Source organism: Canis lupus, chromosome 17 (assembly GCF_048164855.1).
Source record: "Canis lupus baileyi chromosome 17, mCanLup2.hap1, whole genome shotgun sequence".
Taxonomy (NCBI): domain Eukaryota; kingdom Metazoa; phylum Chordata; class Mammalia; order Carnivora; family Canidae; genus Canis; species Canis lupus.
In genome coordinates, this window is record NC_132854.1 from 31,840,107 (window position 1) to 31,864,057 (window position 23,951).

Here is a 23,951-nt window from a genome sequence, read left to right on the forward strand (position 1 = left end):
AGAACCACCATAAACAGTCATTTTGAGAACTCCTGGGGCACTCCCAGGGTTTGGGGGGGTGGGGTGGAGATGAGCAGAATGCAGCTTCTAAGCTCTCAAATATGTTTCAGCAAAGAAAAAGCCCAAAAGATAATTAGTGGATTAAAATCAAGCTGCCAGATGAGACATTAAAGAATTCATAAGTCTAATTTTAAGAGCCTAAATGATCATTCTAAATATACCAAAAGAATAAAAATGATTTGCTGATTGGCTTGAAAGAATTTAGTTTTCACTTCTTGCAGGGCAATGTGAGAGGATAAGGCATCACATAGAAGAAGTAGAGAAGTGAATGAAGAGTGTTTCTGGCACTTTCCTCTGAGGTGGGCAACACCTGGTGTTCCCACTGCACCAGCTTGGCGAGTGTTTGCACAGGGCACTTTCACTTCATGGCTGAGTATATTGGTTCCACCGGCTCAAACACTAATTATTTCCATTCATTCTGGTCTGCCCAGGAACCGCTCAAGCCAGCAATACACAAGCTTAAACAAACTGTGGTCTGCAGGACTCCAGGAATAAGAAACAGAGTCTCTTTCTGGCCCAGTGCAAGTTCTAGAATCACACAGATGTGTCTCTCAAAATAGATAATGCAAAATATATTAATTTGTTCTTGGCTTTGTTCTTATGTGCAAAAACCCATCAGGTGTAAGCAGGCTTTGCAATTGTAAAACTATTTACTGTGCTCCTCTTTACATAAAGCTAGGCTTTCAGACTTAGAATTGCATGTCCCTGTGCTGTTAACAACACGGGTAAATTATATTTCAAGTATGCCTATGACAGCATGTTAAAGAAAGGATTTATGAGCTATAAATTTTACTTATAGAATCTTAACAGACTGAAGACTAGTAGTGCATAGTGTTTCTGGATTTAACTTTGGAGACTAGGTTCAAGATTGGAGAACAGGCAATATGCGATTCAAAGTGCAGCACACACGGACAAATGTAGCACCGAGTTTGTTAGTGGCACATCTACAACCAGTGCGCAAAGAAGCCATGCGCTCTCCAAGCAAAGCTTTGCGGGCCTGCAGGCTGTTCATCTCTGTCTCACCTTAAAACAATGCAAATGATAACAAAGACCCAGGGACTCGATGATCATGGCAGCTCCTTTGCCCAGAATGCTATTACAGTAGGAGCACACGCGCTTCCCACTCACTGACCTAGACACGGAATGAGAATGGAAGGGAGGCTTTCATCTGTGCAAATCAAGGTTACTTAAAATCACACTCTGGCATTAACATTAGTAATTACTTAGGAGAGTACATATCTGTGGGAGGAAAGCTGTCACCAACCAAAGTATGTTACATTGTACTTTCAAGGATCTCCATGGTGGTTCTGAAACCCTTGACACTTATTCATATAAATTAATAATTTCTGTGTATTAGTGCATTCTGTGCTTCCCGACATTATTCTCCTCAGATCACATCTCTATGTAGCACAAGTCTCCTCTTCCTCTAATCCAGCTAGTTCACCAGCCAAAGCCCAGCCCTCGTCCTGTCACACCCACCAGACTGCTAGGAGAGCAGTCCCAGCTGCACCCAAACGGCACTACAAGTCTCTTCGACCATCTTAACCTCATTTTCCCATCCTCTTTCTCATTCACCTGCTATTCTAGTTACACAGAAGGTATCAGTGCTTTCCTGACTGTGTCCTTCTGGTTTCCAGGACTTCCTCTGGGACAATGAAATGACAAGTGGCTGACAGCTATCACAGAGACAGGTACGGAGGGTTTCTACTTCCCTTTGGATTCAAGTGTCTCCTGTCCCAGGTGGGAAGGTAAAGGCCACTCATTACCATCGCATCCCACAGCACTGGCACAGTTTAGAGATATTGAAAGTGCATAGCTGCCAGCCGCCTCGTGTCCCCTCCCAGACAGAGACTATTCCAGGACAGAAAAGCCAAAAGGTTGTCTCCTATCTGTTCTCCAATGGGGGTGGGTGCTCTCAGTAGGTAAATGCACACTCTTTCCTCTGCCTCCCTTCCACTCAGGAGCCTTCCTCTCTCCCCAACAGTTACCACAAATTCACATCCCTTCTTGTTTCAAACTCCATGATACACATTTTGGAGATCCTGGCACAAGTCAATACAACTTTATATGGATATGTTTTCTTAACAAAAGCCCTTATTTGATGGCTAAAAAAAAAATTCCAATATTAATCACTGTGTTTTTACTTTTCAGTATTTTATTTGTGATGGAAAATACTATATGCCAGAACTCGCTTTGGAGACAACAGAAATATAGTTGTATACGGTTTCATGAAGCATTGATGGTCTGTAGAGAAGCTATGCAAAACTCAAAGCCCAACTCGTGTTGCTATCTGTGCTTTACTCCATATCAAAAGAAAAGCTTAGTCAAGACCTATAGTTATAACTCTTACCCAGTTCCTGCAGCAGCATGTAACCTACAGAATTCAGTTGATGCAGTCTGAACAAAATGTTGGCAAACTAGGTAAGAGGCTGGCAGTGGTTTTGAAAAACAAAACAAAAAAAGCAGTATCTAACTACTTAACATTTTTATATCCAGCTTGTTAAAAGTTCCACAGACAATGGAGCTTGGTTATAATGCTTTCCTTTGAAACTCAGTTCCTATAAAAAGAATTTATATTATAGTCTCAATAAAAATCAAACATTTTACAATACTGCTTTTACTCATGAATCCCAAATGGATTCACTAGCTACTATATATTTTTATGCTTCCACGCTGAGAACTATATGAGTATGTCTGCACTGACTGACCACAAGCAAAAGCAAACAAGACAGTGGCAATGAAATACATGTTTTAAAGGTCTCCGATGGCTTCACGAGACATCCATAAATGCTCTTAGGGTAGCATGGAAAGCCATTAAGAAAGTTTTAATTGATTTTCATAAAGAAATACTGAATTTGACAGATTCAAAAGGACTTGTTTTTGGTTTTCACTAGAAAATTTGGACAAGACTTTGAGGAAAGTTTATTGAAAAAATACCCCTGTGACCAAAGTCCTCACCTGTTGCGTAGCTGGGAGCCCGACTGTGATAGTGAAGGAGAAGGACTGTGTGGTGTGGGAGAAGGTGCGGTGGTGGTCTGCACAGAACCAGCTGAAGAAGGAGGGGGGATGCTGGAAGATGGATTCCGCATGTAGGCACGGTTCGACGTGGACACCAGCTGAGGAGGGGGGCGACTAAAGTCTTGAACAGAGGAAGAAGCACGGACTCCTGAAGGCTGATTGAACCAAGGGGATGGTTTCCAAGAACTGGATCTTGGGGAATCCAGGTTATCTAGAGATTCACCTCTGAAACATAGAAGAGTTCACGGAGACTATTTAATACTATGTAACCAACTAGAATCAATTTATCATTATAGTCATTAAAATACCCGTTCTATGTATTTCATAAGTAGGTACTAATCTGACAAGTCCAGTTACATACAAAATTACCTTTAGTAACTAAAGTTTCTTTTCATCAAAATCACAATGTTTCAAATTCAATTAATCTTTATTTTTATTTACTTGGTGCTTAAAAAACACCAAAGTGGAAAAGAAAATACTAAAAAAAATTTTTTTAATAAACTACTACAAAGACATACATTCCTCCTTTAAGTATTCAATTGATTAGACATATTAATCTTAATTTTTAAAACCCAACCTAAAAAAAATACTATTTTAGGCACTTATATATGTCACGTATTAGACCAAACAAGGTAACAAAATTTTTAATTTATTTAATTTTCAGAACAATGTATATAATTTTTTTAATGTCACGGAAGTTAACTTGTCCATATGAAAAAGAGCTAGGTGGTGGTAGAACTGGCTTTCAAACCATTGTCTCCCTGATTCCAGAATAATCGACACCATTCCTACTGTGCAGTCCTCACTCACTCATTACCTAAACCCTTAATTTAATCAACTGGCTAATGTCCATCTTACAGAAGCATTCACTTTTTGCAGCTACTTCTCTTAAACTGAATATGCATTTAAAATAGAATTGGGGTGGGGTACCTAGGTGGCTCAGTGGTTGAGGAACTGCCTTTGGCTCAGGTATGATCCAGGGGATCCTGGGATTGAGTCCCACATCAGGCTCCCTGCAGGGAGTCTGCTTCTGCCTCTGCCTATGTCTCTGCCTCTCTCTGTGTCTCTCTCATGAATAAGTAAAAATCTTTTTAAAAATTAAAAATTAAAAAATAAAATAGAATTGGGGCACCTGAGTGACTCAATCAGTTAAGTGGCTGATTCTTGTTTTCAGCTCAGGTTATGATCTCAGGGTCCTGGGATCCAGCCCCAGGTCAGGCTCTATACTCAGTCCAAAGTCTGTTTGAGATTATTTCTCCCTCTACTTCTGCCCCTCCCTGTGCTCTTGTTCCCGCACATGCGTGCGCTCTCTCATAAATTAATTAATTAATTGCTCAAAAATTGTGAAGAAGTAAAATAGAATTTAGCTCACAAACTGATTTAAATACAACTTTTGGAAAATCACTCTTTATTTTTATTTTTTTTATTTTTTGGAAAATCACTCTTTAATGAAGCCAAGTGCTTACATTAATTTTGACCTACAAAGACTGACCCCAAACTATAAATGATTTCTAACAGGTAATTTTGTTATTACCTTTAAAACTTTAATCTCTTATCTCAAGTTTGAAATACTTATTTGTTCTTTTAAAATTATAGAAGTACTACAACCTCATGATGAGAAAGACCCAAGCAATACAGAAGGGCATTTGAGGAAAGAATAAAATTTCCCTCCACCCTCACTTACCACAATTTACCTGCCCTAATTCCCAGAGGTAATCACGGTTAACTTTTAGACTTTTTCTGTTTACAAACCAATTTACATACAGAGACAAATTTACATGAGTATAGCTATCTCTCGCTCGCTCTCTCTCTCTCTCTATATATATATGTAGTGTGTTCATGAGTTTAACATTGTTAAACAAATGTTATTACTCTACAATGCATACTCTTCATAACTCACTTTATTCCGTATATTATCTTAGAAGTGTCTCCATGTCAGCTCGTGTGTGACAGACAGTACTTCAGAGGCCCCCAGTGAATCATCCTCCAGTACCCATGCCACTGTGTGGTCCCCTCTCACTGACTCTCTGCTTGGCCATGTGACATGTTAGGCCAACGGGACATTAGCAAACATGACACAAATGGAAGTTTGGTAAATATGTGCAAATGAGGGCTTCTCTTCCTGCAAGGTTTCCTCTGAATCCAGCTGCCATGTCATGAGGCAGCCCAAACGGCTACGTGGAGTGGCCCACGAGGAAGCAGGAACTCCCAACCAACAGCTCCAGATGAGGTCTCAGTGCATCATCAAAATCAAGGCTTCAGCAAATTATAGCTCATTGTCAGGATATGTATGAATCATGAGCTAAGTGTATTTTTAATTTTCAAACTGTCATAATAAAACAAAGAATATGCAACAGAGACTGACATGGCCTACAAAGCCAAAATTATTTACTATCTGGTCCTTCATACAAAAAAAAAAAAAATTCCAACCCTGCTCCAAAGGACTATAACTATCCAAGCACTCCAATCAACATCATTCCAAAACTGCCCAATTTTGATAAGAATTGTGATATAGTAGAGTACTATACAACTATAAAAGAAAGAGAATGTATCATATACTATCTCAAAACTTAGTGTGTTTATCAATGTGCCACTATTTATTTAACAAGAGTACTGGGTACTCTTGTTAAAAGATACTCTGCTTCTTTTCTTTTTTGCTATTTCCAGTAATACTTAAGTATATATCCTTCGATATATCTTTGCATGCTTATCCAAACACATTCGGAAGATGAAGTGCCAGGAGCTAAACTGCTCACAGGGTATGGACATAAAAACTTTTGCTCAGGGGCACCTGGGCGGCTCAGTGGTTGAGCCTCTGCCTTTGGCTCAGGCCATGATCCTGGGGTCCTGGGATAGAGTCCCTGCATCAGGCTCCCTGCAGGGAGCCTGCTTCTCCCTCTGCCTATGTCTCTGCCTCTCTCTCTGTGTCTCTCATGAATAAATAATAAAATCTTTAAAAAAATTTTTTTTGCTTAATAAACTTTGAAAAACTTCCACCCAATTGGGAACAAGAATTTCTGTTTCATTATACCATTGTCCATATTGGATTGAGTTAGTCAATCATTTAACTCCAAAATCTTGTAAGGAGATATAGGATTGCTGTTGTAAGAGTAGTGTTGATCTCTGATATGTTTATTGACTTTCTTTCTTTTCTGCAATCTGTTAATATCACTTGTCTACTTTTCTATAAAGTTATCACATTTTATTTACTGATTAACAAAAGTTACTTCTATATTGAGATAATTACCCCTTGTAATGTGTTACAAATTTTCCTCAGTTTGTCACCTGCAAAAATACTTAATAAAAGTAGCTTGAATATTTTTACCCAAGATACATCTTTTAAAATATTCATCTTCTCAGCTCCAATCAATTTACATCCATAGGTTTTTCTTAAAATTACAAAAATTAGGTTTCACACTTTGTGAAAACTATTATCGTGATTCCAATTGAACCACTATCTCCATTATAAAAAAAAAGAGGCTTAATTTTCTTTTTCAGTTCAGCAGCCAAGGATGGACATTTAAGTGCTTGAACTGTACTTCGGAATTCCACATCCAGCTTTTCAACAGATTAGCCATGTGCTTTTGTCCAAGTGTATTCCCAGCTTGAGCCACAGTTTCTTCATATGGAAAAACAGAATCACTCTCCCTGCCTCAAAACATTTTCCCCAGAGTAAGTCAGATGATGTAGACAAAGTAACTGACATATGTGTGGCACTCAATCTGTGCTCGATAACATGTGCCCAATGACATTCACTGGACTTCCCCTTCTCCACTAAATCTTAGATAAGAGAAGAAATTATAACATCTCTTCCTGTCCAAAGTAGCCAGCATGTCTAGAAATTAAATATCTGTGTCACGGTACAGAGGAGGAAATAACTCCTAAAAAGTCTCACACCTTCTCATAATCCCAGGCAGACAAATCGGCTCTTTATTTACACTGGAACTGCGCTGTCGGATCCAGCTATTGTCATTGAGAAGAGATGTCCTCTTCCTCATTTCTTGAAGAATTTGTTGTCTCTCTAACTCTGCTTCTGACGGGGCTTGTTCCTTCTTGGAGCTCCTCTGTGATGAGCTAGTGCTCCCAATTTGGTCTGAATATTTATTGCCTCCTAAATTAAAAACACATCAGAAGCTGCAGGATTAACACATTATTAAGTGGGGCATGGAGGGTGGGACACAGATTGTGGATAAATCTCCAAATACAATGTAGCAAAAGATGTGACACCGCACACATATGCTAACATCAATTCTCAATTAGACTGCTGCATGGAAACATAAAAGTAAAGTTGGCTATTCCTGGAAATTCCAGTTCAACACCCAGAGAGGCATGCCACAGAGTACACTCAGAAAAGCTTAAGGAAGCTGCCCAAAAATGAAACAGCCAGCATTGATTTCAGTGCTATTAAGTTACAAAGTGCTAGTCTAGAAATAGTTCTCTTCCACTTGTCCCTTCCTTCCGAAATTAAATCAATCAAACACATGCTCATGGAAAACTTGCTGTGACAATGCCTTCAAAAACCTTACACTCCCCTTGGGGAGAGCAAGACATATATGCCTGCATCTCCAGCTGACACAATTTGAGTCTTCATGGTATAAGTTCTAGAATAAGTCATGACCAAATTGTAGGATTGAGAGCACATTCAATTACTGAAATAGCTTTTGTGAAGCTGAAAAATATCCAAGGTACCCAAATGTTAACCAAGGAACATAATCAGACTTGTTTGTCCTCTAAGAGACCGACAAAACTATAATTTGGATGTTGAATACATGCATGACAATTCAGTTAGGGTTTATCCTGAAGGCTTTGTCTCATTAGATTTGCTGATTAATTGCTGATTTGGATAAAACATCTGTAACTTTGAAGTATCTTCCCCCTTTAATTTGGATTAGGAAATTCTATCTAAGGATTTGTTTCCTTTCACACTCCAAATTTATTGCCATCATTAATTTTTCAAAATTCATGGTGCATCTCTGCCTTAGTTCATCTTCCAGCAAGCAGTAAAATGAGGCTAAAGTTTTCTCATACCCACATATGTTTGCCTTTGTGGGTGCACACTGTATCAATTTGGTCATATGTTAAATTAAACATTTTCTATTTTAAAAGTACCTTATTGGCATAACCAAGTTTTTCAATGAAATATTTCATAAGTTTTACTGTCAGCTATTCAGGAACTTATAGTTAGTAGAGGGAAGAAAATACATATTGAAGAGTAAAGTTAAAGTTTGATTTTAATGGTAGCTAGGGACAAATTCAGGGGGAAAAGAAACCTAGAAATCCAAACAAGTAAGACCAGAGGAATCAGATCAGAAGGCATCTGATAAACTGGCAACTGGGAAAGAGAAAACTCTGGTTTTAGTTAAGGGTCCCTAACAGGAAAAACAGAAAAACAGCTGGAAATTTAAACTAGAACCAGAAAATAGAAGCTCCTAAGTGTTGAGAAGGAGTGATCATAGAACCTAATAGAAACTAATTTCTACAAGCTTTAACCAGAGGTTACAAACTAGCTGCCACCAGACCATTTAGGCCTATAGATGTGGTGTTTGGCTTACAGATGGTTTTAAATTTTGTTCTCATCAGCACATAAAAGATAACATGAAAATTTCCATTTTTTTTTTAAACTTCTCTTTTACAACAGAAATGTTGGCTTTGCATTCTCCCACATAGCAGGGGCAGGCTTGCTCTCTCCCATGTGGCTATCCACTAAGTGGCATGTCCACCAAATTCACCCCAAACCTATCTGGACTTTCATTCATTTATAAAACTGACCAGCACCCTGCTTGCCCAAAACCTGGTATGCAAACCCTGCATGAAATGATGCTTTCTGCTTAGTGTTTTTTTTTCCTACTTATATAATTTCAGTTACAAGCGTTTCTAAAAATACACTTAATACTAACAATATAGGGTTCCAAATCATTTTTGCCTAGTTAGCAAAATCATTATCATTTTGAACTTTTGGACATCTTGGCACTTCAATGTACAATTTCAAGTTTACAACAATTTTTAAGTCCCCTGGTATTCTGCAGGAAACTTTTCTGTCCCATTTTCTTGCCTGCAAGATGAAATCTATACAAAACTATCAATAACACTGAAAAATTTCCACTTGTTTCACTAGCTATTTAAAACCATTTTAATCTCCCAGTACTCCCTCCATTAGAAAGTAAAGCCAAAATAAGCAAAAGATAGTTTTGTTTTTATACACAAATGCTAAAAATATTTGGTATTTTAATTATGTAATCTTAATGAATCTGAAATATATTGACTTTAAAAATACTGATCATAGCATGTGATAGCATAAACAACTGTGCTAAAGAAGTTGGAAAAAAAAAATCACATTTACCATTTTTATTTGCAGGGTAACCATCCAGTTCGGTAGTGGATCTGGATTTATTCCTACAACACAAAACACAACATATTATAGATATCTCGTTAAGAATATATTTTTTACATTTATGATGTAAGAACACCAAAAAGATTGCTTTTCAAAGCAATTGATTTATTTCCTATATCTGCTGAAAGCCACGTTTATCTTCTTAATAAGGAATTTTTCATGTTGTACAATGTAGCAGAAAACAGTGACATCTCTCAATGAGAGACAAGCACGTAAAGAACATGTGAAGATCCTCTCCAGTCTGTAGGATGATTAACCTTATGACCAATTTGTATGCTTTGATTCCCTTCCAGACCTCGATCATACAGGCTATACCAAGCATCTGTCATCAGATTATGTAACATCATACTGTCTCTTCCTTCTTACTGCCCAAGGGTCAAGAAATCAACTTTTTGGGCACTAGGGCACTTATTCCAGAAACAGCCACTGACCAAATGCAATCTTTGCAGTGCAAAGAAGTACTCAAGCATATTGGCATAGGCAACCTCTGAAAATACCTGATTTTGTAATGGCAACATTTAGGTTTCTGTATCAACCCAAGCTGGTCTCATTCTCACTTTACTAAGCCCAATAACATCAAATAATAATGGCAATAATGAATAATATACATTATCACATATATATTACATATGTATATGCACACAATACATATGTACATGTATACAACATACAATAAAGTGCAATACATAATAACGTGTCACAACTGCTAGCAACTTTCATGAATGGTTTCATTTGTATTAACATAGAAAATACTATTATTACAAGATATCCAGCCACACCCCTTAATGCCTCTAAAGCAGGCTGTACCACAACTGCCTAGCAGTGTTCTATGTTTTCCAGGATTTGTTGAGTTTTCCTCTCTGCAATATAATTATTTTCTCCAGGTTATAAGCTACATAAATAAAGATCATTTAAATACATAAATAAATTAAAGGCATATTTTTAAAAGAGAGATACACATTTTAATGATTCACGGTTACCCAGAAACCTTCATTATAAAATAAGAACATCCATCACTAAAACTTTTTCTACCTTAAGGTCAGCCCAATACTCCCTATCTACTTAGAGTCCTACTCAGTCTTCCTGATTGCCTATAGAGATGAGTCTTTCCATATCTCTAAGGTAAACTTCCTAAAGAAGAAATGTCAGCTCTGGAAGCACCAATTGGGCATACACTGGATGTTTACAGATAGAGTCTCTTCAGAAGTCCTTAGGGATTCAAAACTGTAAAGCATTTTAAAAATGACTTTAAAACATTAAATTTATGTCTCAGCAAATTTTAAGATGTATCTAACATTTCCTGGAATTGACCAGTAGTTCTAATTAAACTAAGAGAAGGCCACAATTCTCATTTCAGATGTCCACACGTTACTTCATTTTGGGTAAGCTTATGCCATTACTTATAACCTCTTTAAAATAAAAATTAAGGTAGTTGCACAAAATAAACACAATTCTACCCTATGTCTATTCCCCTTGCGTTGTGGCATCTCTCATGAAGAGGTAGAGCTTTTCTCTGTTCTGTGAACTTGGGCCGGCCTGTGACTTCACTTTAGGTAGTAGAATGTGACAGAAGCATTGGCGTGCCAATTCAGTCAGAATGCAGACTGCAAGGTGCCTTGCACGCTTCCTCTCTTTAATTCTGTCTTCTCTGCTCTGTCACCATGTACATAAGACTGTACTGGCTTGCTAGATCTTGAAAGACACATGGCCTAGTTGTTCTCACTGTCCCAGCTGACAGCCAACTCCCTAAGGCAGAGCTGCCTAGTAAACTAGTAGATGTATGAAGAGCCCGATCAACTAAAAGGACTAAAAGGATCAGCCCAAAATACTTACACAAAGTCATGTCAAATCACTAAGTTTAAGGGTCACTGATTACATGGCAAAAGCTAGTCCATACAAGGATCAACCAGCAAGATCTCTTTATATCTCACAAAAGATCAAGAGCTAAAGTAGTTCTTACAAAACACCTAAAAAGCCCTCAGATATTCATCTAAAGTCAATTATTTCAACCAAATTACAACAAAATGCTCTATATACCTGTCACTAGGAAGCAACCCTGAAGATTGTTCTTCTCTCTTTGGTATATCATAGGAATCAATAGGCCTAAAAGATAGAAAGAAGAGTTTGTGGTTAACATATTAGACTTTGATGCTCTTCCTCAGTTTGAGAAATTGCTATCAAAACAATGTTATCATAGCCTCTTGATCAGATGGTCTCTGGGCTGAAAACTAAACACACAGAAACATTTTAATCAATGACTGCAGAAAGCAGACCTCCTAATATCAATAGACATTAGCAATTCATTCATCCCACAAATGTAATACTGAGTGCCTGCTACCATTCTAGGGCTGGGCTATAGAAGCAAACAAAACAAAAAGAGTATGAAATGTCGGGCAGTAAGGCCACAGACAAATACATAACATTAAACATGATACAGCATATGGGGAAAAGGCACATACTTTAGATGAAGTCTTCTGGAAAGTCTGGAAAGGGGACCTTTGAGCAGAAACTTAAAAGAAAATGAGTAAGACCAACATAGAGGTGAAGGAAGATCTTTCCAAGCACAGGGACCAAAAAATGCTGAAGTTCAGGGACAGAATGCATCAGACATTTTCAAGGAAGAAAGAGGCCAGTGTGGTGGGAACTGACAGAGGGAGGGGAAGAGCAGTAGGAAGCCAAATAGACCACGGGGTCAAGATCCAGCTCATGTGAGCCTCCTAGGTCACGACGAGGACCTGGGTGGTATTCTAATGTGACAGGAAGCCATGTGAACTGCTGTGAGCAGGCACGTAAGGCGACAGGATCAGGTATCCAATGTAAAGGGTTCCCCTTGGGCTGCTTGTGTCCAAAATGGATGGCAGGGACCAACTAGGAGTCTCTGATGGGGGGGAGTGGGTCGAGCTAAGTGAAGCCCACATAGCAACATCCCAGTGCCCTTTGGCTGGAGGACAGACCTTCTGTACTGGTATATTTTGACTGTGGTTTCCCTCTCTCTTTCTGCCTGGGGCTTCTGCTCCTGGGCCTCCTCTTGACGCCGACGCCGCTCCTGCTCTTCTTGATCCTGTTGCTCCTTCAGTTTCCTCTCTCTCTCCAGGGCGAGCTGCTCCTGCAGCCTCTTTCTTTGGTCCTCCTCCTCATCCTCCTTCTGCTGTGGTCTCCTCTCCTCTTCTCCTGCTCGGGTGCCTTCCCGGTCTGATGACTTGGAACCCTCGCCCCAGGCGGTTTCCCAGGTGGCAACTGCGGGCTCCCGAGTGGGCCGGGAAAGGCTGTGTGAGCTCAGGACCATCCGTTCCTACGTGACCAGGGAGAGAAAGAAACCATCCGAATCTGTGCATTTCTGTAATTTCATTTATTCATATCCAGCTTTAGAGACTGAATGTGGCCAGCCTGGAATTCCACTTGAAATGATGTCAAACATTTTACCGCCTGCAGAGCCACACGTGGGTGACAGAAATATAACCAAAAAGAGAAAGAGGCAGTTAGGGTCCATGAATAGAACCATTTAATGATACAGCGGAGGAACTAAGAAAAAGGTTGAAACATCAGAGCAAAATTCCGACAAATCAGAGCTCACTGTATTTTTCAAAAAGCTTATATAAGTGAATATGCGGCAAAAGCCAGGTGAGATATCATATCTTCTGTTTTTCGGCTAATTTCACCAAGACAGAATAGAACACAGCATGTTCCTAGACTACCTCGTTCAAGTACTTGTAGTTCTCTCTTTCAGCTTCCTGCTGAGCCCTCTGCCACTCTTCCCTGAGTTTCTCCTGCTCACGTTGATATTTCTCCTATAAGAAGAGAAAACATTAGTTAATTAGGTAATTCACAGAGTAATGATATTAAATAGAATCTTTTTCACCAGTATTTTTGCTAGCTCTACCCTTCACTTCAACCTTTAAATTTGGTGATACTATTTTAACCAATCAGACTTTCATCCCTAAAGTACAAAAGAGCTTTTATCAAATTAAATTGCATAGATACTCAGAATTAAATAGATAGCCCCCCTTTACCACAGGTGTAATTGATTAACGCCCCTTGCAAACTGCAAGAGGGACTGAGTTTCTCTGCAATGGACTGAGCACACAGCTCAGGGGGTGTAAGCCCTTACAATCCATATACCTGTCACACATAAGAAAATCCACAAAAACTATAGTGCTGCATTCTAAAAAATACACAGATAAATGATTATTTTAAAAGGAAGACTCGGAAAGCTTCAAAATAGGAATGTCATGAATACAAAAATGTACTGCCTCTCAAAAGATTTGTTAATTATGAGTTATTAGCTTTTATTTTTCTTTTTCTTAATTTGCTTCTCAGCACCAGTTGACGCTGCCCGGGGAAAGCCAGCCTCGTTCCTGTGGGTCCCAAATTGTCTGGCTCTACCTGCAGCAGGCGGTCCTGCTCCCTCTGCCATCTCTCCTGCCGCCTGCGCTCCTCCTCTTGATCCCACGCCCAGCGGCTTGGGGTACTGAGCGTCGGAACGGGAAGCTAACCAGTGAGAAGGGAAGATGCACAAACAAAGGAAGGACATATCACTTCATTAAGTCATCTACTGAAGCACTTTCGCTGACACGAGTTATTCATCCCATCCTTGGCCTAAGCAGCACCAGAGATTTCGCTTTTTGTTTCTCAAGGGGTCTTTTCAACTTGGAAAGACTCCCCCTTGATAAATTCTCATGCAACCGAAAATAAGTGCTGCTAGTATGTGCTAATTCAGTCCCACCAAGGTCCCACCTTATTTATTCCAGAAACAAATGAATGTGACTTACATCAGGAACCACAGAATCCGAGCTTCCTGTGTTGTAGCATGTGGAAAAGGAAGAAAAAAACATGTAAGTCTTTTCATTTCTAGGAGATCATTCTTTTCAGAAAGTCACTTTAGCTGTTTCTATGCCAGTATACTAAATGATATCAATATTTTGGTTTTTCTTAATATTTTGTTTTAAACCACAGCAATATATATCTCAGTTTCTCTCTTCAATTCCAGCTGTTTATTACTCATCTTCCAAAGTCAAAATCATTTAAACAGAGAGAGAGAGAGAGAGAGAGAAACTATGGATGCCAAAGTTCCACCCTAGCCCTTGGCACTAGAGCTGGACCAATGGTATATTCTGAAGAGGTTGCAGGGTTCTTCCATGAATAGACCAGCTGGTATGTCACAACTGAGCCCCAGAGGGGGAAAATAAGATTTCAAATGTTATAACATCTAACAAATCCAAATTTCTACTTGTCACTATTCAATTATAATGTGACAGCTCCATATCACATTTTCCAGATCCCCTTGCTGAGGAGTGACTTTTCATAAATACGACACCACAAAAACATGTTCAAGAATTCCTTCCCTTCCCTCTCCTTGAAGAGGGAAGCACAAATATTCATACTTCATGTGTAAACTTAAGGGCTTAATACTATTCTTTTTATTCTTGGTGGGGGAGCTACATGCATATGTGTCTATATGTAGAACGAGAATAATTAGAAAGCAAATTCCATGAAATGTACTATCATACAGCACTTTTTAATTTTCCTTAAACCTCAGCTGTCAAATAAACTATTCACTTACACATTCTTTTTTAAAGAAAACTGCTCTGAGACTTAGGAAAATATTCTTCCCTAAAATAGCCTGTTGAGGAAAAGTGAGTGAAAATTAGAACAGAGAAAGAAAGCAGTTGTCTTATTTTAGCCAGTTTAAGCTAGGAGTATCATACTGTTTTAATTAAATTACCATAGAAAAACAGGAATTCAACAAAAATATCAAAAGCACTAAGGATACTGACACAAATAGACTTTGCACATGCATAGCTGGTGAGTCTATTCATGGTCAAAAAGAAACCTTAATTCACCAAAGAAAGACTAGTAGATTTCTTAAAAAAAAAAAAAAAAAAATCTATGAGTCCAGTAAACATAAAGCAAATGTGTAAAGGTTTTTGGTAATCTTAAAAGTAAGAAACAATAACATTTAGACACCAACAGCACAGGCATCTCTGTGCCATTGCATCTCAAATGTTGGATATTACTTTTAAGTTCTTGATAGCACAGCACAGCTCGGACTGCATTCATGAGACAGGACATTAGACAGATGTGAAGGAGGGAAGAGATGCCACATGCACAGCACATAAGACAGCACAGCCCAACTACACCAACACAGGGCATCTCCAAATGCACGTGTTCAGAAGTGCAATTGAAATTTACATTTAATTTATTTCAGCGTCAACAGGGCAGTCCTATTAACACTCCAAAGCCCTCGTTCCAACAGCAATAAACAACTCTGCTCTTTATTAAGAGCATTTTCCCATAACCAAAGTTAGAGTTTTTAAAAGTTTGACAATTATATGTTGGTGTAATCCAATATTATGCGATCTGTAGGAAGCAGTAAGGCATAAGTGAAGTCCCTCGCTTCTTACTGTTACCCAGTGGAAAGAAGTGTGTGTTTAACAGCATCTCAATTTTTTTTTTAGAAAAAAAAATTCAGAGGTATACAAAAGACACACAAAGACCCATTACCACAGAGGTAGACCCATGAACTGTAAGAAAAGCCTGATGACCCTAGGAAAAGAATGGAAATGGTTATGTTGCTTGGTCATAATGATAGCCAAACTGAAAAGGCTTAGTGCCCAGCACCAAAGACTACTAGGACAGAGTGAAGAATGCCAACAATTCCATGAAAGTGAATGAATTGTTATCTTGGTAGTTTACCTTGTTCAAAAAATTGTGATCGCCTTTTTAAGTTTTTCAAAGAAATAGGTTCAGAGGCTAGTTGAAAAATACAAAAAAAAAAATATATCAATACCATGTCATTCATTTTAATCTCTCACCACTGGAAAACTAAATAGTATTTGACACACCTTTCTAGTCTGTAGCATTAGTTGTAAAAGGACAAAACTGACAGCCATGGAAGATATGGATTATTCCAATGTACAAAGACATATATTTTTAGTAGTCTATACTACATCCAAATTAGTAATGAAACTAATTATTTTATTAATAAATTCTAGCAGATAGCATCATAGTTTCATAGAAGCCAGAATACTTCCGTGCTAGATCACACAGCTTTAGGGAAATGGAAACTAAAATGTTTTGCTTAGGTTAATCAATCCAAAATCTAGAAGTCCAAGGAGAATTGTTTATAACTAAAAGTTTTTGCAGTGCTAAGTAAAAAATGAACTGAAAAATAATGAGGAAGAAAATAAATTAACACCCAGAGAAAAATAAAAGCAAATGCCCAAATTAAAATATTCTTCTATCTCTAAAGTATTTTGCCTTAGTTTTAACATCTTACAGCCACTAACTTTAAGCAAATAGAGTTCAGTTAGATAGATAGGAAGGAAGGAAGGAAGGAAGGAAGGAAGGAAGGAAGGAAGGAAGGAAGGAAGGAAGGAAGGAAGGAAGGAAATGGAAGGAAATTCTTCTGGCCTCTACAGTCACAAGGTTATGGCACATGATTATTACACTTCAGTTTATTCATAAAATGTAAATGCAGCTATTGCTTGATACTAGTTGGTGCTTACTTGTCTAAAGAAAACCCTCAAATGACAGGCCTGCAATAGTCGTATCACTAATGATGAGTTAGGTGTCTTATCATAAGGTTTGCTTTGCCTGAGTCACTGGCAGAACAGAACCAGGATGTCTTGGATTTAACATTGTGAATCAAAAATAAGTCAGGTTTGTTTTAAAAAACTGCGTTGATAAAGAATGCAATATCAATTCAAATGTAGTCAGTTATAACTATCAGAAATTAAATGCCAAAATAAATCATCAATTTGGCTTGGCTGATGTTATTAGGCAAATGCAGAAGCAAAGCTATCAAACTGCTATGAAAACCCAGCCCGATGGGAGTCTAGTTTCATGGTAGAAGGAGTTTTGTCTCCTTTGGTCTCTTTCTCTGCCTTGTGGACCAGATCTTTCTTATTTATTTTATATGCCTAAGGAGAAGCACGTAGCATGTGGCAACAATTATTTTATGGGCATACAGGAGGAGGGAGAGAGTGATAACCCCATACTATAAGGCCTCCCCCTATATTACCCCTGCTTTTTCATTACAAATGGGTCCTTTTGCCAACAACTATTATTGCCATTTCTCTATTAAGGTTAGCTGTCTGCAAACTTGTCCCTTTCACAATAAAGGGGAAAGGGAAACCTCATTCATCGTTTCAGATTTAACTAAGATTCTCTTTGCCAACATACCAGAGCAAGAAGGCTAATGGCCTCAGGAAAACCAGTCTTTTTTATTTGACTTAGACACACAGGCACTCACAGCTCCTGGACATGTTGCCAAAGCTTTGTTTGCAGTTCCTGAACTATTCAAACCCTGGAACTGAATGCCCTTCCACCTGGCTGCAATTGGATCTGAGTGCTAACCTTTGAGTTTCAACTTGCAGTGGGATCAGTTTTTCTTTGACTCATTGATATTAATTTTTATAATAGCAGAACTTGAATGCTGTGAATTTTACATTACAAACATAATTATAATGATGATGTTTACCTTTCGATTCAAAAGTATTACTTTCATCACGGATCCCATTAATTTCCTTAGATTCAGTATTCTGGAAAGGATAAAATGCCAGTTAACAACATTCCCTCCAATTGGACTTTGGGTTTAAATAATGCATTTCCCATTACTGAAAATATATTATCAAGATGAGTTTATAGGATATCAATGTATTCCTTATAGGTTTTTACATAAATAGAAAAATTTTTGATTATTTTTTAATATTTGTAAAGGATTAATGATCATCTATCTATAAGCATGGATCATTTTAAGTTCAGTCATTAACGTTCCAAGAAACATGTTTTGCCAAATACTTAGTTGACTTAACTTACAAGCCACACAAGCATATAGGATTCTTCAGCATTTAAATTTTTCTTACATAATGTAGTAAGATTTTCTTATTAAAAGACTATCTTAGGATAACAGCAATTCTATCTAGGGAGTCAATATAAACATTTGAAATATTAAAATTAATTTAATACTTAGAGAAACTTCTACATTGTAATTATTTTTAATCAATTAATGTAATTGAGTATCTCTTAACCACACGTCTACCCAAATTCATCTATACAATTCATCTACAACAGAACTAAAAATGCTTCATGAGTTTTTAAAATAAGTATAGTAATTGTGTGCAATTTACCCATCAAGACTAAAGAAACCATAGAAAGGTTACAGTGCATAATTTTACATTATTACTACTTCAGATCCACAAAGATCTGAGAAATGGGTATAATGATGAAGACTGGTATGAAATACCTATAGAATACCACTATGTGATCTTTTGATTTTACCATTATATAACTATTATTCTATAAATGAGTACTGCTTTAGGAATGTCAAAAATACATTTTATTCTCATTACTATAAATTACCTTATTCAACCAAATGTTTTTAAAGTAGTATCAAAATTGCTCAAATTCTCTCCCTCCTACACACGTTGCCTATATTTTGCTCTAAACAAATATTCTCACACTTCTCAAAATACTTACAGAATGCTGGAGGCTTTCTGAGAAATCAGTCGTTATTGACAGACTTGAAGATTTATCAGAATTGTAAATTCCAGAAGTTGTATCAATCCACTTTGTTTCAGGTGAACCTATAATTTTGGTAGCCATACTGGTGAGATTGAGGGTTTTATGACGTATAAATGGCAGGGAAGGTTGGTCTTTGCCCCAGTCTGATTGGCACATGATGATCAAGAAATGAGTACACGTAAATGTTGAAGTGGAAAGAACAAAGTTACTGAATGCACATACACAAAATGTATAAGACATACGTTCAAAATGTAGAAGACATACAAACAAATCAGGTAGTATGTGAAAGAAGTGAAGAGTGCAGTGTTTTGACCAACAGATCACCTTCCAAAAACAAGAGTTAGATGATGTTAATAATGAAAATGCTAGCAAATTCACTGACTCTTTCTGTAAACCAGAACTGCATATGTTATTTTGATATCATAATTTGGCAGGTAGGGGGAGGATTAATGCCCTTCCCCATCTAACTTCAACAACTAAGAACCACAGTAATGGAATTATACTGAAAGTTCCTTGAGTATGACAACAAGAATATGACCTGCCATGTTCTCCTTTAAACCAGTTAGTTACAGGGCTGTAGAGAAAGTAAAATCATAGTGTAATTCTCAATACTCAAAATTATTTTATGACTCCCAAATGCTGATGCAATTGCAAGAGCTTTCAGTTAATATCTGCATTCAAAGTCAATATAGTATGTCAATCAATCAATCATGTAGAATCAGTAAATTTGCTAGTGAAAAGTTTTCAGACAGAATAGTCAAGGAAGTATTGTTCAAGATTTTTGTCTCAGCATAACCACAAAACATCTCGGAGCCAAAAATGTTTTTTTAAATGAGAAAATAGTTATTGAAGCAAGCTGTTATAACCATTTGCCAAAGACCAGTTCCCAATTTAGAAAGGCAGACAGTGGTAAAACAAACTCACCAGACTTTCCATAGCGCCTGATATCCATTACTAGGTTTCCAGTTTCTTTAGCATTAGCCATGGTTGCCTCCCACTCTTTTGTGTCCTTATATGAAAACTTAGTGTTGTTAATAGCAATAATTTCATCATCTACCTGCAGCTGAGAAAATTCTGCTGGACTACCTATATAAAGCAAAATAAATTTAAAAATAACAAAAAATCCCAAACAAAAAAATCCACATTCTACTAGTCATTGCTTATTGAGAGAAAAAAATGACTTCTTAATCTCAACTAACCATTCTTATATTTTTCAGGAAGAGCAAAGTCATGAATTTAAGTTCTCAAATACTTGAGTATCCACAACAGACAAAGCACCAAAAGCATTTTTTATCCTATAGTACATATCTTCATTAACATGTAAAGGAGGAATCAGCTCATTTGTTCAATAAAATTTCTTTTTTACCTTCCTAAGAACAAAGAAGATTTTAAACTATTTTTAAATTTAAAAATATAAAATATATTGTACTTTAATTGAGCTTCCAAATCCAAGTGCACTTTGGAATGGACAAAAAAAAAAAAAAGCCAGGCCACTTAAAACCACTGACAATTACCACTTACCATTATCTAATTAAACAGTTCTTTTGAAATTTCAAAAAAATAACCAGAGTTAGCATGCAATTTTAATAGCTAAAATGTGTAAATGAGGAACTCCTCTTAACTACAGTAGCTTTCATTTTAATTTTAGGCTCTGTGGTAATACTTTGCTCAGAGGTCCTGGGGACCGAGTTGCTAAAATCCTGGATCGGAGAGGGGCACTCCTTTTGTAAAAGTCCCAAAGCATCCTGAGATCTCCATGGGCAGCAGATATATTCGGATGCTCAGAAAACACCAGTTTATTATATAGCATTTGTATATCCACCACAAACACTGCCAATCATGGACAGTTCTTTCAGAAATTTCAGTTAAGCGTTATTTGGAAGCATTTCCAAATGTTAAACCTAAAATTTTGACCAATGAATTCTGTAAAGGTCACAAGATTAAGATTCTACAAAACTAAAATTAATTAGGCAAGAAGAAACAGTATTAGGCTCAGGGAAGAGGATGCATCTCCTCAATTTACTACTGCATTTTTCACATGTGTCTTCTCCCTCCCCCTTTATCAAATAAACTAATTTCTGGAGGTTTTTTGAACAGCACAGGATAACAAGGAGAAGAAAGTTGAGTAGAGTTAAATCTATGATTTACCTGCTTCAACTGATGCAACGAAGATCCCAGAAAATGCCCATTTTACCGTAAACCCAAAGTCAAGACCGCTCCCAGGCGTCTGGTTTATGCTGATTCTCATATCACTGAACTGATCCTGAAAACAAACACGAAACGGTGGGATCAGGTGTCCCTGGCACCCGCATGGAAGAAAGTCTATCCATGAAAGAAGGGAGGCTATATGCAAGGTACACTTGAATTATTTCATGATAAACCAGAAGGGTTGTTAAACCCTTCACTCACATACATATCAATGAGTTTATTATTTTTCTGCTAAAATAAGGAAAACCTTCACATCAACAGATTTTTTTCTTAAATCACTTGGGCATTAATAAAGCTTGGGCATTTGCCCACCAAACAATTGGGTTTAATTTATAGACCATTTCTTATTATCCAGGAATGGATGAGAAGGGGTATTGTGTATGCTGTTTAGTGGTACAAGCTTGCTATTAAATAAGCCCTAGAGATCGAATGCACAGTAGAGTGAATACACACAACAATGTATTAAAAAATCAAACTTGCTAAAAGACTATAACTTAATTATTCCAACCACTAAAAAGAAAGGATAATTATATAAGGTGATCAAAGTGCTAATTATCACTACAATGGCAATCATATTACAATATACATAAATGTGTCAAATTAACATATTGTACACCTTAAATTTACACAATGTTATTTATTTCATTTCAATACAATAGCATTTTTGGAAATGCAAAAAATATTTAAATCATTTGTAAAATGCCACCATACTTATTAAAAAGGTATCTCAGACATTTAACATATTTAGCCGAATAATTTGAAGGGGTTCATCAACACACGACACAGGTATCTCTAGAGCTCATCTAGGATGGGTACCATGCCCTAAGGGGTACCTGAATTCTGACAAGGCACTGTTGCCCCATTGCCACATGAAGATCTAGAGCTGCCACACAAGCTGCAAAATGCAGAGCTATATCAACTCTGTGGAACCACAAGTCAGATGCCAAGAGGACCCCTACTGAGACACCCTGAGCAATAAGTCACAACTTCCTTGAAGTCACATCAGCCAACAACCCCAAGAACAGCAGCCTCCTGAACAACAGACAGGCCTCTACTTCCCCCTCCATCACTACACTACACAGCAACAAATTATCAGTTTCCCAGACTTGCAGCCATTTTCTAAAAAAAATGTTTTAAGTTTTAAAATATACAACATCTGTGAAAATTTCAATTGTCTTTCCTAATTTATGGGTCTTGTTTTGGGTAAATAGCAAACACGAATTTTAACTTGAAGTGCCCAGACTGGTTTCAGTCTTTGATTCAAAATAATTAAGAACTTAAACTTGCTGTTTAAAAGGGAAAAGTTCGGGATCCCTGGGTGGCGCAGCGGTTTAGCGCCTGCCTTTGGCCCAGGGCGTGATCCTGGAGACCCGGGATTGAATCCCACGTTGGGCTCCTGGTGCATGGGCCTGCTTCTCCCTCTGCCTATGTCTTCTGCCTCTCTCTCTGTGTGACTATCATAAATAAATAAAAATTAAAAAAAAAAAAAAAAAAGGGAAAAGTTCTTCCTAAAGCCACTTTATTTCCCAGAAAAAAGACCTACAAATTCTCCAGTTCAATGTGGCAGTTAAAACCGAACCTAAGGCCAGCTGGGCAATTTGTTATAGCTTTATGACGAAGTTTTTCCACACCTTTAAAACAAGTTTAAAATCTAAGTGACTAGTCTACAAAAAGCTGATACTACATAGAAAATAGAAAGAAGGCAGAGAAGGCATTGAACCAAGAACTTACTATATTTTGTAGACACAGAATATAACAATATTCACTTAAAAAAAACAATACTCACTTATTCATCTCTTCAACATACACTTACTGTGCATCTATTCTGCATAAGACACAGGGCTTAGTACTTGGGAAATAAAATTGGATTAGGCATGGTCCTTGCTCTCGAAAAATAATCACTGATTCTTCCAGAATTGAGTATGGAATTATTTTAAGAAAAATCTGTAGCTAATGATATAGAAAACTTTTCATCAGAAAGCTTGTAAAGTTTAAATACGGGAACCCTGATGCAGGTAGTGAAAACACATTAATAATCAGCCTGATGAACACCAGTCTCCAGAATAAAACTCGGCTATGAATAGAAAAAATTAGTGGTTAGTTCCTCTCCTTAACTGAAACTACCATACACATAAATTAGAGATGACTCAATGAAAATAAGTGGTCATCTTTGTTACACTTACCCCCTCCAAAAAAAAAAAAAAAAAAAAATCAACTTAAAGCCAAGTAAAGCACAGAATCTACTGTTATATAAGGACAGAGGATAAATGATGGGTTACATATGCAAGATACTAAATGATGTTTTTTATCTTGAATAAAAGACAGGATGAAGTTTTAATAAATAGTCTCAAGCTACATAAAAGAATACTTTGTGGGAGACAACAAGTAAACATTATCCTTTTCTACAAAATATAGGATAAAAGAGAATGAGCTTATGCTATAGATGAAAGAGTCTCACAATTTTATTAGACCAGAAGAATGGTCTCACGAAAGGATATTCTTGCCTTGGAAATAAACCTCTACTTGACCATATTGTAACCACCTCCCTGAAACAGTTAAGGGGGACAGCCTCACGATGGCTATAGCCTGGCAGACTGTAGGTATGGGGATCCTTAGGATCATATACAGGCAAAGGAGGGAAAAAAACCCCAGGAACAATTACAGATCCATTTCTGTCAAAAACCAGGTGATCTCAGGCATGTCACTGAGTCTGGCAGGGTCTTATCTTTCATAATGACATTGATTTGCAAGG

At 37.4% G+C, this 23,951-nt stretch overlaps 1 protein-coding gene and 1 long non-coding RNA gene across 42 annotated transcripts in view; one reads left to right on the forward strand and one right to left on the reverse strand.

Annotated features, from left to right (window-relative positions):
- The window catches only part of LMO7 (LIM domain 7), a 197,460-nt gene that overhangs the window by 2,186 nt on the left and 171,323 nt on the right, over nt 1–23,951 (reverse strand). For 22 of the 41 annotated variants that reach the window (XM_072782754.1, XM_072782753.1, XM_072782738.1 and 19 more), the window contains 15 exons: nt 21,140–21,254; nt 19,916–20,077; nt 18,947–19,134; nt 17,949–18,009; nt 16,163–16,219; nt 15,971–16,012; nt 14,239–14,264; nt 13,853–13,957; nt 13,165–13,257; nt 12,424–12,761; nt 11,507–11,572; nt 9,419–9,471; nt 6,976–7,189; nt 3,019–3,303; nt 1,084–1,192 (listed from right to left, as the gene is read on the reverse strand). In XM_072782754.1, the coding sequence (XP_072638855.1) occupies nt 1,084–1,192; nt 3,019–3,303; nt 6,976–7,189; nt 9,419–9,471; nt 11,507–11,572; nt 12,424–12,761; nt 13,165–13,257; nt 13,853–13,957; nt 14,239–14,264; nt 15,971–16,012; nt 16,163–16,219; nt 17,949–18,009; nt 18,947–19,134; nt 19,916–20,077; nt 21,140–21,254 (1,914 nt within the window). Of the gene's footprint in view, nt 1–1,083; nt 1,193–3,018; nt 3,304–6,975; nt 7,190–9,418; nt 9,472–11,506; nt 11,573–12,423; nt 12,762–13,164; nt 13,258–13,852; nt 13,958–14,238; nt 14,265–14,386; nt 15,090–15,970; nt 16,013–16,162; nt 16,220–17,948; nt 18,010–18,946; nt 19,135–19,915; nt 20,078–21,139; nt 21,255–23,951 lie in introns of those variants that run through there. The other 19 variants (XM_072782759.1, XM_072782741.1, XM_072782735.1 and 16 more) reach the window with 8 other exon arrangements.
- Nucleotides 1,654–3,451, forward strand: LOC140608003 (uncharacterized). The gene is made up of 3 exons (XR_012009935.1): nt 1,654–1,751; nt 2,212–2,481; nt 2,955–3,451. It is a non-coding gene; the product is annotated as an uncharacterized lncRNA (long non-coding RNA).